This window comes from Numida meleagris, chromosome 2 (genome assembly GCF_002078875.1).
Source record: "Numida meleagris isolate 19003 breed g44 Domestic line chromosome 2, NumMel1.0, whole genome shotgun sequence".
Taxonomy (NCBI): Eukaryota; Metazoa; Chordata; class Aves; order Galliformes; family Numididae; genus Numida; species Numida meleagris.
Genome location: NC_034410.1, coordinates 135,011,340 through 135,025,957, shown reverse-complemented (window position 1 = coordinate 135,025,957; position 14,618 = coordinate 135,011,340). Strand labels below are relative to the sequence as shown.

At 38.2% G+C, this 14,618-nt stretch overlaps 1 protein-coding gene across 3 annotated transcripts in view; it reads left to right on the top strand.

Moving 5' to 3' along the window:
- Positions 1,370-14,618, top strand: part of TAF2 (TATA-box binding protein associated factor 2) — a 58,620-nt gene continuing 45,371 nt past the window's right edge. The window contains exons 1-9 of one of the 3 annotated variants that reach the window (XM_021386399.1): positions 1,370-2,160; positions 3,705-3,759; positions 4,543-4,703; positions 9,717-9,835; positions 10,945-11,086; positions 11,439-11,670; positions 12,337-12,521; positions 13,093-13,206; positions 14,499-14,598. In XM_021386399.1, coding sequence (XP_021242074.1) covers positions 2,108-2,160; positions 3,705-3,759; positions 4,543-4,703; positions 9,717-9,835; positions 10,945-11,086; positions 11,439-11,670; positions 12,337-12,521; positions 13,093-13,206; positions 14,499-14,598 — 1,161 coding nt within the window. In that variant the 5' untranslated portion in view covers positions 1,370-2,107. The other 2 variants (XM_021386401.1, XM_021386400.1) reach the window with 2 other exon arrangements.

Genomic DNA, 14,618 nt, shown 5'->3' with positions numbered 1-14,618 from the left:
CTTCCTGAGCTTTGGTTATTCTTGCCTATTGATGCAGGATTGATACCCTGTGTTCCATGTTTCTAAAGCATACAAGTGTGCTGTTTGACCAGTTGCACAGAGACTCAGCTGGGCTCAGTTCTTGGAAGAACTGCCTTGTTTACCGTCTGGTTTCAACAGCTGCGGTCCTTTCTTTTAATAGCACTGGTGTTTACTCTCAGAAATCAACAGCAATGAGAATTTGGAAGCCTTTGAAATAATTTCAGTTTCACCATTACGATTCTTTAGCTGAACTACATAAGACAATTGATAGTCTTGTAATCTGTAATACGCTAGGTCTTGTTTGTGAAACATGAATTTAAGTATTACATCAGTAGTGCTTTATCATAATAGTTAAATGTAATGATTGAATTTATCTACAGTGTTTTTCCATGTGTGATTATTCTACCTGTTGTTGACAATACTTCTGCTTTGTTTTGTTAGATGTTCAGAATGAGATGGTACTTTCTGAATTTCAAGTGATGCCACTAAAGAAGTGGAAAGAATAACCTAATTGCATCCAAGAAGCTAGTAACTTTAACATAAAACAGATGCATCAAAACTTGCTTATAATAGAGCAAATGCAGGTTATGAAAAAATTTCATATTGTGTTCTGATAATTCTAACTCAAATCTCTCCACCGTGCAACTGGAGTGTGAGGGAAGAGAACAGTGACAGATTGCATCATGAATTTTTTTTCTCTCTGCCGAAGTTTGGCCATTGTTATTGTCTTAAGCAGTTTTTGGAATCAAAAGGCAGGACTGCAGTCCTTTACAATCTTCCTATCAGTCTTTGGGCATGCCCTCGAGTTTGGCCTACAGATAATTTAACTTTGTGCATTCCAAGTACATTTACAGCACTGGAACTTCCCTAATGAATACACATAGCGAGAGGTTCGTAAGTGTGTAAGCAGCCAGCAGGTGGATGGGGTGAGGCGCTGGCTTTGTGCAGCCTGAGCCCTGACGTGGGCAAGGGCACGTTACTGCTCCCACTGCAGAAGTCCCTACACTGGCTACCTCAGTTATCTCGGCGTTCTGCTGTGAGGCACAGCACGCCGCCGGCGTTTACGTTTCCCTTGAGGCGCTATTGCTGTTGAAATAAACCCACGCTGGGGGCGGGAACCAAAAAAAGCTAGCTGGCTCTTCATTCGCACGGGTTTCTCTAACCAGCTGCGGTAGATTCCCGCAAGGCCCCGTGAAGCAGCCCGCCGAACGGCTGCCCCCACCATCTTCCCGCCGCAGCGACGCCCCGCCCAGGGCACGCGCATGCGCACGCATCGCGCTCGGAGCTGCGCCAGAGGTGCGTAGAGCGCATGCGCCCGGACATGACCTGACAACCCCCCCCAATACGCGTCTTGGATTACTTTGGGCTTTTTGTTTTCTTCCTTTTTTTTTTCACCTATGGCTGCCCCCGAGAGTCACCGGGGCGCCGCTGTGAAAAAGAAAATAGGTTTCCGAGAGATTTTACCGTCTTAAAGAAGCAAAGCTCCTTCGGGCTGCCTGTGACCTTTCACCCGGCGGGGTGAGAGGTTGCCGACAAAATGGCGGCGGCTGCCGCGGCGGGGCGCGTTGGCGGGAGGCGGCCGCGCTGCTAAGGGAGCCCCGCGCAGCCCCGCTCGGCCCTGCCCGGCAACCCTGACGAGAAGGAGCCGCGGGAGCTCCCGGCCCAGCCCGGAGCTGTGCTCGTAAGGCCGAGCCGTGGGCGGCCCCGCGCCGCTTCTCCCCTGCCCCGGTCGGGTGTCCTGTCAGCGGGAACTGCTGTGCCCGTCCGGCCACTCCGCAGCCCCCACGGCGCTCAGTGATCTTGTTAAGCCGGTTGGTTCCCGTAGCTGGTGCGTGAGCTGGTGTCGTTCCCTAGCAGACGGAGGGGTTGCGACTTACCTTGTAAAGGGTTATGTAACGCGTTGCTTGCGTTACAAGCATGGTGCTGACCCGAGCTGGAGATGCCTGACCCGTCAGTCACGGACCCGCTGTGGAGATGAGGGATCGCCTGCAGCGTAGCACGGGGAAGAGCAGCGAGAGCCACCGAGCGAGGAGGATGCCGATGCCTTTCTGACGGCCTGTGGTGTGTCGCAGTGCTGCTGGTCAGAATGAACAGGAAGAAAGGAGACAAGGGATTTGAGAGCCCAAGGCCGTACAAATTATAAGTATCTGTTTCTTAAAAAATTGTTACACTTCAGGTCCTGATGCATTTGGAGCGGGCCTCCAGTTTAGCAGTGATTGTCCACATGAGAAGGCTGAAAATCTTGCTTGGAGAAGCTTGCTCTCAGTACACGTGTGTTGCAGGGTTTGTCTTGTGTGATCTCATGGTCGGCAAGGCTGTAAAGCATGCAGTCTCGTCTTGCAAAGAAATTTAAATTGTGTTCCTCAAAGCTTAGAGATCTTTCCCGGCAGTATCAGCACCATAGATCATGTTATCACGTTTCGTTCTTACTGGTGTGTCGAGCCCTCTAGTCTCACAAGCTTTTTAATGTATAAACACGAGTACATTTATAAATAAAAGTAAGCTTTTCTGGCAAGCAGGTCTGAGCAAATGATCATTTTTTACAGTTAGTTTATAGCCAGGCTTTAAAGAAATTGGTTGTGGATGCCAGAGAATCTTCATGTCTTTCTCTTTATAACTCTGTGACTTCCTTATGAATTTCCTTATAAATCTGTGTTTTTAAGACAATTACTGATGGTATCGTAGGAATTTTGGTGCGTAGGTAATGATTGAATTCACTGGATATGAAATTTTTATTCTACTCTTGTAGAAATTTTATTCAAGTCTCTCAGTAGAAAACAAATCCTTTTTTAATGCACAGTCACGAGTATGTTCATAAAATGTGTGGCATGGCGTAAAAGTTGCATTGGTACAAGGCTGTATCTTGAGTCAGTACTCTCAAGTGTTGTGAAGATGCCCTCAACTGCAGAAAAGATTTTAAAAATGTTGGAGTTATTATTTTATCTCTTACTTATAAAATCAAAGTTATATTTACCAAGAGTTCTAATACACAACTCAAAACTTAAGTGAATGTATTTGACTTGTTTACAGTACTGATCTTGATTAATATATCATGATTGTTTAATACATTTTTATAACATTCTAATTGTAAAATTCCATACTACAATGTTTTTTTTTTTTTGCATATAGAACCTACTTTTGTAAATGATGTCTGAGAAGCAACCCATCAGGTGTGTGTTCCTCAGATTGCAATTGTTAGGGCTGCATGCCACTTCCAGTATTAGAATCATCGAATCAGAGAATCCTTAGAGTTGGCAGGGACCTCTGAGGGCCGTCTAGTCCAGCTCCCCTGCAATGAACGTGGAAGCCACAGCTATTGCCCATCACTGAAATGTTAGAACTTCATTTCAAGCTATCAGTAATGCTGTGTTTTTACATACTGTTACACAGTGTTCAAAAGCTTGTGGAGTTACCTCCTTATGTTGTTAGTATGATTTATACTAATATGATGCTACACTTGGCCATTATTGGAACTTTTCTGACCTTGCGTGCAACATACGTTATTTAAGTGAGAGACATAGGCCATTGCAAATTCTCCCCTTACGAATACATACTGTGTGCAGAATTTGTCTATACCATATACTGTATGATCTCATTATATGAAACTGTTGAAACATTATTTTAAATTCTGATAATTATGCAGAACCTTACTACTTTGATTTTTTTTTTTTTTTTCCCAGCACGACTCACCAGGTAGTTTGTATCAACAACATAAATTTTCAGAGGAAGTCTGTTGTAGTAAGTATGTTTTAATAAAATATGAAAGTAGAAATGGAAAGTGTGGGTTTCCTTCGTTATTTTAGAGGGTACAGCTACACACACAAGCTGATTATGTTCTTCAGCTTCTTATGCTTTCTCTTAAGTGTGTCATTCATAGAGATGCCTCAAATGAAATACCTTGTAATACTGATTGTTCTAACCTCTGCGAGGAAAAGCTTTCTAAAACAAAGCTTTCTAAAGGAAAGTAGGTAATACCACAAAGCAATCTGCAGTCAAAAATTAACTTTTAACAGTATTATTTGGCGTTAAGGATAAAATTATTGAGTATTGGTAGCATTCATGTGAGTTCATGGGATTTGATGAGGCCTAAAGGCACTGAGGCTATTTGTGAATATAGATGTATGGCTGAGTGGAATCTGCTCGGATTTTAGGAGTCATTGTTTCAAGCTTAAAGGCCTAAACCTAAAACATGGGGATGGAAAAGGTTGGTAATAAACTTGATGTCTAGTCAGCAGAGGCAAATAAGGCAGTAAAATAAACATGGTTATCAGTCCTTTTCAAGTTCTGTTTTTTATTATTATTTATTTTGTGGCTGGGGAAATTCACGTGTTAAATTATATGAAATAAAATGTGTTTTAGTCATCTACAAAGAAAAAACAATTATTTTTTTTTAAGTACAAAATTAACATTTTACTTACAATTTTCCTCTGGAAATGCATTAGGTTTGTTTTATTTTTAATATATCTTTGGTTGGTAAACTGGTAAAGACCTTAAAGGAAGTGCTGATTTGTGTTTTCCTAGGGCTACGTGGAACTGACGATATTTCCCACAGTTGCAAACCTGAACAGAATCAAACTGAACAGTAAGCAATGCCGGATTTACAGAGTAAGAGTCAATGATTTGGAAGCAGCTTTCATCTACAATGATCCAACGCTGGAGGTTTGTCACCATGAGTCAAAGCAGTAAGTGATGTGTTTAAAACTCCATAGATGTTGCGTTTTCTTTTGTTATGAAGCATAATCTGTTGTATTACCTGGTTTTACTTGCTGATAAAGAAACTTTGATAAAAATCTCATGTCCATTTGTTTTTTGGTAAGAGAAGCGTAATGGCAAATGTGTTCGCTGTGTGTTCTCTTTTCACCTTGCTGAAACTTATGTTCATGTTTTCACGTATTCTTTTGGATGGCTTGGTGGAGATTACCACTTGCAGAATTGCTAAAAGACTTTCAGTGAAAGTGTTATACCTGTTAAACAGTGGCTGATATGAAATGAGACTCCTCTGGGCTGGCAGGGACCTCCTGAGGTCATCTAGTCCAACTCCCCTGCTCGAGTAGGTTCAGCTAGAACAAGTTGCCCAGATCTGTGTCCATTTTGAGTTTTGAGTATCTCCAGAGGTGGAAACTTCGCAGTCTCTCTGGGCAAACTTCTCCTTTGTTTGATGACCTGAGCTGTAGAAAAATGTTTTATTGTGTTCAGAGGGAATTTCTCGTGCTTTAGCTTGTATCTAGTGACAGGACAAGAGGCAGTAGGCACAAACTAAAACACTGGAGGTTCCCTCTGAACATGAAGAAATATGATTGTTGTTGTTTGTTTGTTTGCTTGTTTTTTCTCCTTTGCGGTTGGCTGGGTGCTGGCACAAGTTTCCCAGAGAGGTTGTTGAGTCTCCTCCTTAGAGATCTCTGCAAGCCTCCTGGACGTGGTCCTGGGCACTTTGCTCTGGGTGTCCCTGCTTGAGAAGGGGTTGGACCAAGAGGTCCTTTCGAAACCCATCATTCTGTGTTTCCGCTATCCTAGTTACCATCTGTGAGAGAGGAGAAGCATTTGAAACAATCACAGCGCTCCATTATGTTAAGAAGGGAATCAGGAGAGAGAACTGATAAAATCACGAGACTGTTGTCATTTTGTGGAGAAAGAACATTCTTTGTTTAGCATCCTAGTGGTACAGTGGAACATCACCTCTTTTTAAAATTTTATTTCCTCCTCAAATTATCCTGTTGAAGAGCAGTAAATGAAACTTGAAGGTGGGACATGCCAAGTGAAACACGAGAGCGGGTGAGAGCAGACTGTGGTTTTCATGTTGTCATTAGAACTTAAAGAAAGCCTCTGTGTTTCATTACACCTGTGTAATTCATATAAACCTTTTATTAGAATGTTAAATTTATTTTTAGCTTTTATGCCGTTGATAGTTTGGCCATCAGTCCCAAAACATCATTCAGATAAAACTGAAAACCTTATTAGATTATTATATAAATATGTCAGTTTTTGATTTCTTCTTGAATCTTCAGGGCATCACTGCATTTTTAACAGTCAGTACCTGATTGTCCTGAAGAAAAAGTGTTGAAAAGTTAAAAAGCAGTTCACTGTCAAGTATAAAACAATGTGTATAAGTTTGCACTCTGTACACAAGGTGGCAGAGAATCCCATTTTGCTCATGTATTTAAGGAAGAGCTTGTAAGGACTGCTTCCAGCCTGTGAATAGCGTTGGAGCATGTCTGTTTGGGTCTTGTCTTAGACCTGTTGCTGTAGCGTTACAGCCGCTTCTGTTGTCCTCTTCTTCCCTGTTTTCATTGTAAATTGTAGCTTTCTTGATTTTGTCACTATGAGGAGAGTGGAATTAATTTTTCCAGGCTCTACTATGCAGAAATCCCACAGCCTGTATTTGACTACTGAGACAACTGTTCGTGTCTCAGCCCCTTCCCAGTTAAAATGAACAAAGCAGATATTTTATTCTTCTGTGTTTTTTTTTGTTTTATTTTTCTATAAGAGTGTAAACTGTTAAATAGCCACAGCAAAAGGGACTTCTGTTTTGATCTGATAAGTGAAGTTGGTGATTATTTTGGTCTTGCCTGGATACGCGCTTCACATATTTGTGATAACTGTGGTGTAAGTTTGAGAAACTATTGCATTTTATTATTGCTTTGATATAGAGGAAGATGTACCTTTGTATAGGTCACTAATGTGCCCATAATGCTTTCCTGTGTGTATGTACTCTATTCCGTATAATTTTAACCTTGAGCAGTGTATACCTGTTTATTTATTAATTCATCTGCTTGTTTTAGTTTGCTTTTTTTTTTTTTTTTTAACATGAAGCATGTAGTTCTTAAAGACATTTTGGAATCCGCCAGTTTCACTGTTGCTTTAGATACAAGCAGCAGTAAGCTGCGGAAGAGATGTTTGTGACAGCCTTCAGAGTATGTGTTGTAATATTCTTTCATCTGAGAGGTCAGGGTTCAGCGTTTAACCTATGCACAAAACAGACAAGTTGCTGGTGAATTGAGTATGTGCTACTTTGTGATTTGCTGCAATAACTAACTTTCTTTTCCACTGGTAGGATTCTTCTTCTGGTTGTAAACTCATGATGCGCTTTGTCATTGCTTAATCTTTTCCTAGCTGAAGTGTAGAGAAGTTTTGGAAAAAGAGACGGCAAGCCCTTAGCTGTGGACAAGAAAAGTTTTTTCAATGTGACAAAGGCTCAGATTGTTTTATCAATAAATTAGTAAGAAATGTATATATGTAACATATATACGTATAGCATGCAATATATATGTTTGATAATACTATATTATTATATAGCACTATATATATAGTTCGATATACTATATTATTTATTTTAGAATTAGACTCCAGAAGTAAGTACTGATTTGTAGTTAGGAAGCAAAATACAAGAGTAAAAGTAGTAATGAATTACATATGGATCAGAGATGTTATTTTATGAAGTTGATGCTAAATGCTGCAGAAAGAAAGTGGTTTATAAACTGTATGTTTGCTCTGCATAACAGTTACTTAGCATTGCTGCCCCTAGTAGTGAGAAATGCCATAGAAAGTTGACATGGAGGTATTAGGAATCAGTGAGTAGCTTTAAAAAAAATTGTCTTTAGAAGACTGCTCATTTCCAGTCAGTCAGCAGCACATACTTGGTCAGTAATTAACAGTGTTTTGTGTCTGTTCTGTTAATGAAATGTGTCTCTACCAGGAAAACTCATGAATGCATACTACTTTTTCACTGTTAGCGTACATTTACTGTTAGGAAAACTTATCTTTATTTCTTGGGATGTAACATTTGGCTTATGCTCTATTTTTTGTTTAAAATGGTCATATCCTGAGAGTAGTGTAACCTATGAAAAGATTAGTCTGTGGTACTAAGTCTTTAATGGACTCCTTTTACAATGAATCACCCATTTGAACTGGAACACTTCACAAAAATAGAAATATCAGAATAGACTGTTTCCCGTAAAATGTTAAGCCCTCTGGAGCCTACCTTTCATGTTATAAAATCATAACCTTTTCCTGACTATGAATCCATTGATGTTTAAAATGTAACCACAAGTTCATCGTGAGACTCAAACTTGGAAAAAATCCCTACTGATGTACTGGAAAAGAGTCCCCTGTTGACAGTCATGAATTCTCAGAACAAGTTTACGTTAAAGTGAGAGAACTTGGAGACTTCATAATCTAATACGAGTGTTACTGTTTTCTGTTGCTAATTTCTTTAATTACAAAGGTAGTTTTCAGTTGTGCAGTCTTTTTAAAAGACAGTCTTTCCAGTGATACTTGCTTACCTTTGTAGGATGCTGTTTCAAGTTAGCTTACAGCAGTATTAGTTGTGGTGGTTTTGATGCCCCGATAGTCTCCTGTGCCTCAGCATTAGCACTACTCTGAATCCCTGTAAGTCAGGTCATGGAGTTAAACCAACTGAAAGCTGTCTACCAAAAAAATTCAAGCTGGTTTGGATTCATCTGGAGCTGTAGTTCAAGTATATTCCACTATACAAATCCAAATATCTTTAGGCGCGCTTCAGCTATGAAAAAAAAAATCATAGCTGTATATTAAAACTTAAGATTTAAGTGTTTCTGTGTTTAATCCCATTTACTGCTAATGTCCTGTTTTCAGAAGCTTTCAAGCTAAGTAGACAAGTTTAGTGCTCTTACCAATCGTGGTCTTGGTAGAGGCACCAGGGAATGTGTGCACTATCACTGCCGAAGATCAGCAGTGGATGAAAATATGTCCTCAGTATATTTCAGTGTTTGGCTAAGATTTTCAGATGAGTAAGGCTGAGAATATAAGCATGGTGTTTGACATATATAGACTTCTGGGATGGTCTTGGTGTAGCTAATTATCCTTTGTTCTTCCAAGTCAGGTACCATAATTTGGGTTGAATGCCATTTTCTTGGTGGCTGGTGAATAGAGAGCGGTTAGATGAAAGAAAGTAAAATCCTGAAATTAGATCATGTCTGCTTTGTGTAGACTTGAGATTCCATGGAAGAATGGAGTCTGCAGCCAAAAGTTAATTTACTCCACTGTAGTGCAGCACCACTGCAGAGCTTTATGCTTGACTGCAGCTCTGCCCCCACAGTTGCTGGATTCATCAGTGGTGCTCAGCTAAATGCTCGGAATTCTTTCTGGAAGGAAGAGGTGATGAGTAACTGAATCACTTTCTCCTCAGAGAGAAATCTATGTACTAGAGGATTAGAATTAAGAGAGATGTCATGCCCGTGTTTTGTAGAGTTAAAAATCCATTTTGAAGAAATATGAAAGCTGTAGCATAAAGATGCAAAAGCAAAGTTATTTCTAAACTTGACTGGTGAATCTTTCAGTATGTGAATATGATAATACCGAACAATAATGACATTCAGCTTGTAACAATAAACACACATATGTCCCTCTTCGTTTCGTAGGAAACAATTAATCTAAGTCACAAGTAAAGTAATGTTACTGCTTTAGAATGAAATGTGCTGTCAGCTAATGTATAGTCACTTAAACAGCTGCAACTCTGTTGTAGAAGTTTGTCTGCATCCTAAATAAATGAATGATTGTAACTTTTTCTTTTTGAATTGTTTCTAAGGACCAAAAAATATTTTTCTTTTTACCCATGAAATTTGGTATAGAAATCATGTCACTTTAAAAGTTGATTTTTTTTTGTTTTTATTTTTTGAGTTCAGTGTATACGTTAAGAATTAAACGGCTATTTCTGACAGGAGGAATCTCAACTATTTTTCCAACGCCTACGCTGCCGCTGTCAGTGCTGTGGACCCAGATGCTGGAAACGGTGAACTCTGCATTAAGGTTCCCTCAGAGTTGTGGAAACACGTTGATGGTAAAGAGACCATTTACCAAAATCTTAATTTAAGATGCCTCAGAATTGTTGTCTGTGAGTTTGTATAGGAAGATAAGACATCTAAATAAATAGAAATATCATTATGTTGTTTTATTAAATGGTGATTACTGTTTTCTTTTGTTGTCACTCATTTTTCCAGCTGAAGTCTGAAAAATACCTTCATGCTCCTTGATAAAATGGAGAAGTGGTTGTAGCACCCTTTACAAACTCTGGGTGGTACTGAGCCCAGAGGTATATATGAGGTTGTGGGTATAATGGAGTGTGGTGGGTGCTAAATTATAAATGTTTGAACCTGCTTAAAGTATACATAAGTCAACAAAGAAAATAATTACAAGAATTTGTCTATTTACATGTTGTTTATAAAGCTATATTTTTTCCCATCTCACTTAGGAAACATTTGTGCAGTATTGTCAGTTACATCTTACTGGGAAATACTTTTGTTATTTTATTGTAATTTTTGTTTAAGTTCCTGTTGTGTTACTTGCAAGCCTTGAAAGGAAAATATTCAAAACAGGTATATTTTTTTCTCAAAGTTGCAATGCCAGTATATGGTTAGACTTCTTCATTTAACTTGAATTTCTTTTCTTGTGTGTTTCTTTGTAGGTGAGATTTCTATTAAACTAAACCAAAGCAAAGACGCTTCAGTTACAGGAAAAACTTTAATAGGAAGTTTTAATAAACTGCAAATTACAATAGCAAACTTTTTTAGAATGTGCCTGTTACATGCAGTTTTGGTAGAAAATTATTTCAATAACGTAATTACCGCAATGTACAAACAAAATCACGGTGAGGGTACAATAACTGTGTAAAGATTCTTTACTGTTGAGGAGTGGGAAGGTTAAATGGAACTCCAGTTGAAATTTTTATCAGTTAATAAAAATTCTCATCAATTCATATCCTGTGAGTTAAGCCTAAGAGGTCTCAGTTTTGTAAGCTCGTTTTGTGCTTTGTAAGGTGAACCTGTATGTCTATGAGAGTGAAATAAACAGATAATCTTGAAAGACCATTACTCTAAAACTGAATGATTATTCTGAAATAACTTCCACGTAAGTTATGTATGTACTCTAATTTCTATCTTGATACTGCAGAGTTGAAAGTCCTAAAGGTGCACATAAATTTTTCTCTGGACCAGCCAAAAGGAGGTCTTCATTTTGTGGTACCCAACATGGAGGGCAGCATGGCAGAAAGAGGTGCTCACGTCTTTTCATGTGGTTATCAAAATTCTACAAGGTAAGAATGTTAGACTGCAGTTCTTATTTAATCTCAAAGTGTAAGAAATACAATTTCCCTGCATTCTTGGTAAGGCTGAACATTTGAAAACTTAATTTCTGCTTGAAAGGAGCTCGCCAGTGTGAAATAGTATCTAACAATTAGGATTTCTAGTCATTAAAGCTCAGGAGGTGATGGCAAAGACATTTGCAGTGCTTTGTGAAAGCAGTGTCTATTAATACATATTACTGTATGGTAGAATAGTGTCAGCATTGACGAAGTTAAAAGATAGAGTTTGGAACTTGAAAGAAATATCATTTGTGAAACATAAGCATAATTGTTAACCATTTTTCCCCCATGCTGACTTCCCTAGATTTTGGTTTCCTTGTGTTGATTCATATTCTGAGTTGTGTACCTGGAAACTTGAGTATACTGTGGATGCTGCAATGGTGGCTGTTTCGAACGGAGATTTGGTGGAAACTGTATATACCCATGATATGAGAAAGAAGACTTTTCATTATATGCTGGCTATTCCAACTGCTGCTTCTAACATCTCCCTAGCCATAGGACCTTTTGAAATTCTTGTTGATCCATACATGCATGAGGTAATAATCTTCATAGATGTCTCCTTTTCTTTGTAGTAAAGAGCTAGTTACTGTTAAAAAAACAAACAAACAAACTAGTCCTTGAGATTTGAGAAGAGCAAACTGATAAATTTCTATAGAAATTTCTATAATTAGACTTGTATAAAGTTGACTTGAAGTTACGTACTGTTCTAAACTTCATTTCTGTGCTGAAGTCAACTTGTTGGCTGCATCGTAACTTTGTGGAGAAAACAGTAATATTGAAGGTTACTCATTGCTTCAGCTATACCAGATCATCTCGTAAACAATAACACTGCTTTCACTAGCTGATATGTGTCTCATTCATTATGTAGGAGAAAAATAATACTCCCAAAGACACTAGGCTACAAAGTCACCAAAAAAATGTCACGTCGTGTTAAATGATAGATGTAACTAGGTAGGTACCATCATTGGACATATTTTTAAAAACAGTTATTTGCTTCTTGTTGCTCTCACAATTTTGGTAGATATCCTGGTGCACTTTTCTGCCATTATAATTGTTATCACAGCTTGAAAATGCTTTTTTTTTTTCTGTTAGATTTGTAGTATTCCTCCCATTTTTGCTTTTTTTTCTGTGTTACATAATTAATTTGACATAAATGGATTGAAATGTATTCACCGGTCCTGTACCAAACTTTTCCGTTGTAGGTGACTCACTTTTGCTTGCCCCAACTACTTCCATTGCTCAAACATACCACGTCGTACCTTCATGAGGTTTTTGAATTCTATGAGGAGATTCTTACCTGCCGCTATCCATACTCCTGCTTCAAGACGGTTTTTATCGATGAAGCGTATGTTGAAGTAGCTGCTTATGCATCTATGAGTATTTTCAGGTTAGTATTTGAGAAAGTGTCGCTTTCGAAATCCGTGAGCATAGAAACTGTGAGACTATTGAGAAATACATGATGTTATTATTTGTATGAGTTTTGGGTTTCCTAATTTGGAAAAGCTGTCTCTTGTTGACATTATAGGCTTTTAACAGCATTTCTAATTATTATCTTTTCTAAAGATGTTGGATTTGCATCATCTTCAACGAAAAATTGGCAGAGGTTTTCTGACTTAGATTCACCATTCATGAAATATTTAACATCAGATTAAACATAAACATTTAATTGTGTTATGTTTTTCTTCATCTGAGAAAGGGTACTATGAATTCAGAAGATTTTCACCAATTCAACTACTTTGGCTCTATAAAGGAAAAGTTGTGTGTATATATAGTAGCAAGAGATCTGCCTAGATTAAGGTCATTTAAAAAAAAAAAAAAGGTACTGATATCTTACTGGAAAGCCAGTGAAAGAACTGCTGTATTTGTTTTGGCTTTTAAAGCAAGGTCTCTCTTTTTTGGGGGTTGTTTTGTTTGAGCTGGTGCTTACACTGCATTATTCTCTTTTTATGGGGGTCCAGCACAAATCTCTTGCACAGCGCAATGATTATAGATGAAACTCCACTGACAAGGAGGTGCTTGGCACAGGCCCTGGCCCAGCAGTTTTTTGGGTGTTTCATATCCAGAATGTCCTGGTAAGTATTTTACTGCAGTACTCTCTAGAAAAAGTGTGAAATTTAGGGAACTGAAATTTATTTTGCATATTATATTTTACCAGAAGCATTAGTGAAGAAGTAACTGTAGAAGAAACAGGAGAGTAGTAAAACCAGCTCAATAAATGAAAGCCCAGGAGAATTTATTTTTTCCAGTGGAAGAGGAATGTGAGATGTATATGTTCAGAAGAATGTAGTGGTTGAATATGTCTTCTCTCAAATTCTTGTTACTCACTGTTGTACTGTGCTTTGGCACCTATAAATTTATAGAGGAGGCTTTTTTATTATCAGAGAATTTCTATCAGAATTTTGAATGAGGAAATGTAATCTGCGCAGAAAGTACTTGTTGAGCACGTAACTCATGTATTAGAGGGAAGTACGTGAAAAGAGAATGCAGAAATCACTGCCAAATTAACATGTTCACTGGGGTGGTAAGCTCCATGTAACTTTATCCCTCAGAAAATACCCCTAACTTTTTCATGTAGTTCTGATTATTGTGTATTTTAAAGCTTTCAGCATACACTTCAAGTTTCAGAGACAAGGGGCCCATTAGTTTTTTCCAGGGTAAAATTGTAGATCCTAGAGTATTCTTGACTTAAAAAAAAAAAAAAAAAAAAAAAAAACTAACATGTTTTTACTAGGATAATTTACATTGTTCTGATGCTTATTACTAGTCTACAACCGTGGTCGAGACAGTTTTTTTTGTCTCTCATGATGACTACCTTCTGTGTCCTCCTTTTCTTCACCTTATCATGCTGTACCTGCTGTTCTTATGCTTTAGTTTCTAGCTCATGTTCATTTTTGTGGTTTTTTCTCCATGTTCTTCTCTCTTAAGACATAACTCTCAAAAGGCGTTTTTAAGTGAATGCCCACTGAATTGTGAAGGTAGGTATTTTGTCTAGTTGCTGTCCAGATGTTCTCCATTGCATTGACAGAGGTATCAAGAAATTAAGATCATGTTGATTAGCAGTCATTTTAACTTTAATATCTATTTCCACTGTTTTATTGTTATAGCTTCAGCTGAAATAGTTTGCTTTCATGTTTTAATCTGGACTTCTGTGGTAAAAGTTCAGTTTTCACTGGCTCTTCAGTTTCATCGGTCCCATCCAGGTGCCAAGTTACATAAATTGGGTCACAGCTCATCAGACTTCTATTGACTTAGAGAATGTTATATAACCTGCTGAAACTTGTGGCTATTTTGAGCAAGTTAAAAATACCATCCATTATGAAATACCTTCTGAAGTGCCATAATTCTTGGTTCTTTATTATTATAGGTCAGATGAATGGGTGCTAAAGGGAATCTCTGGTTATATATATGGCCTTTGGATGAAAAAAACCTTTGGTGTTAATGAATATCGCCACTGGATTAAACAGGTAATAACATAACAGTAGTA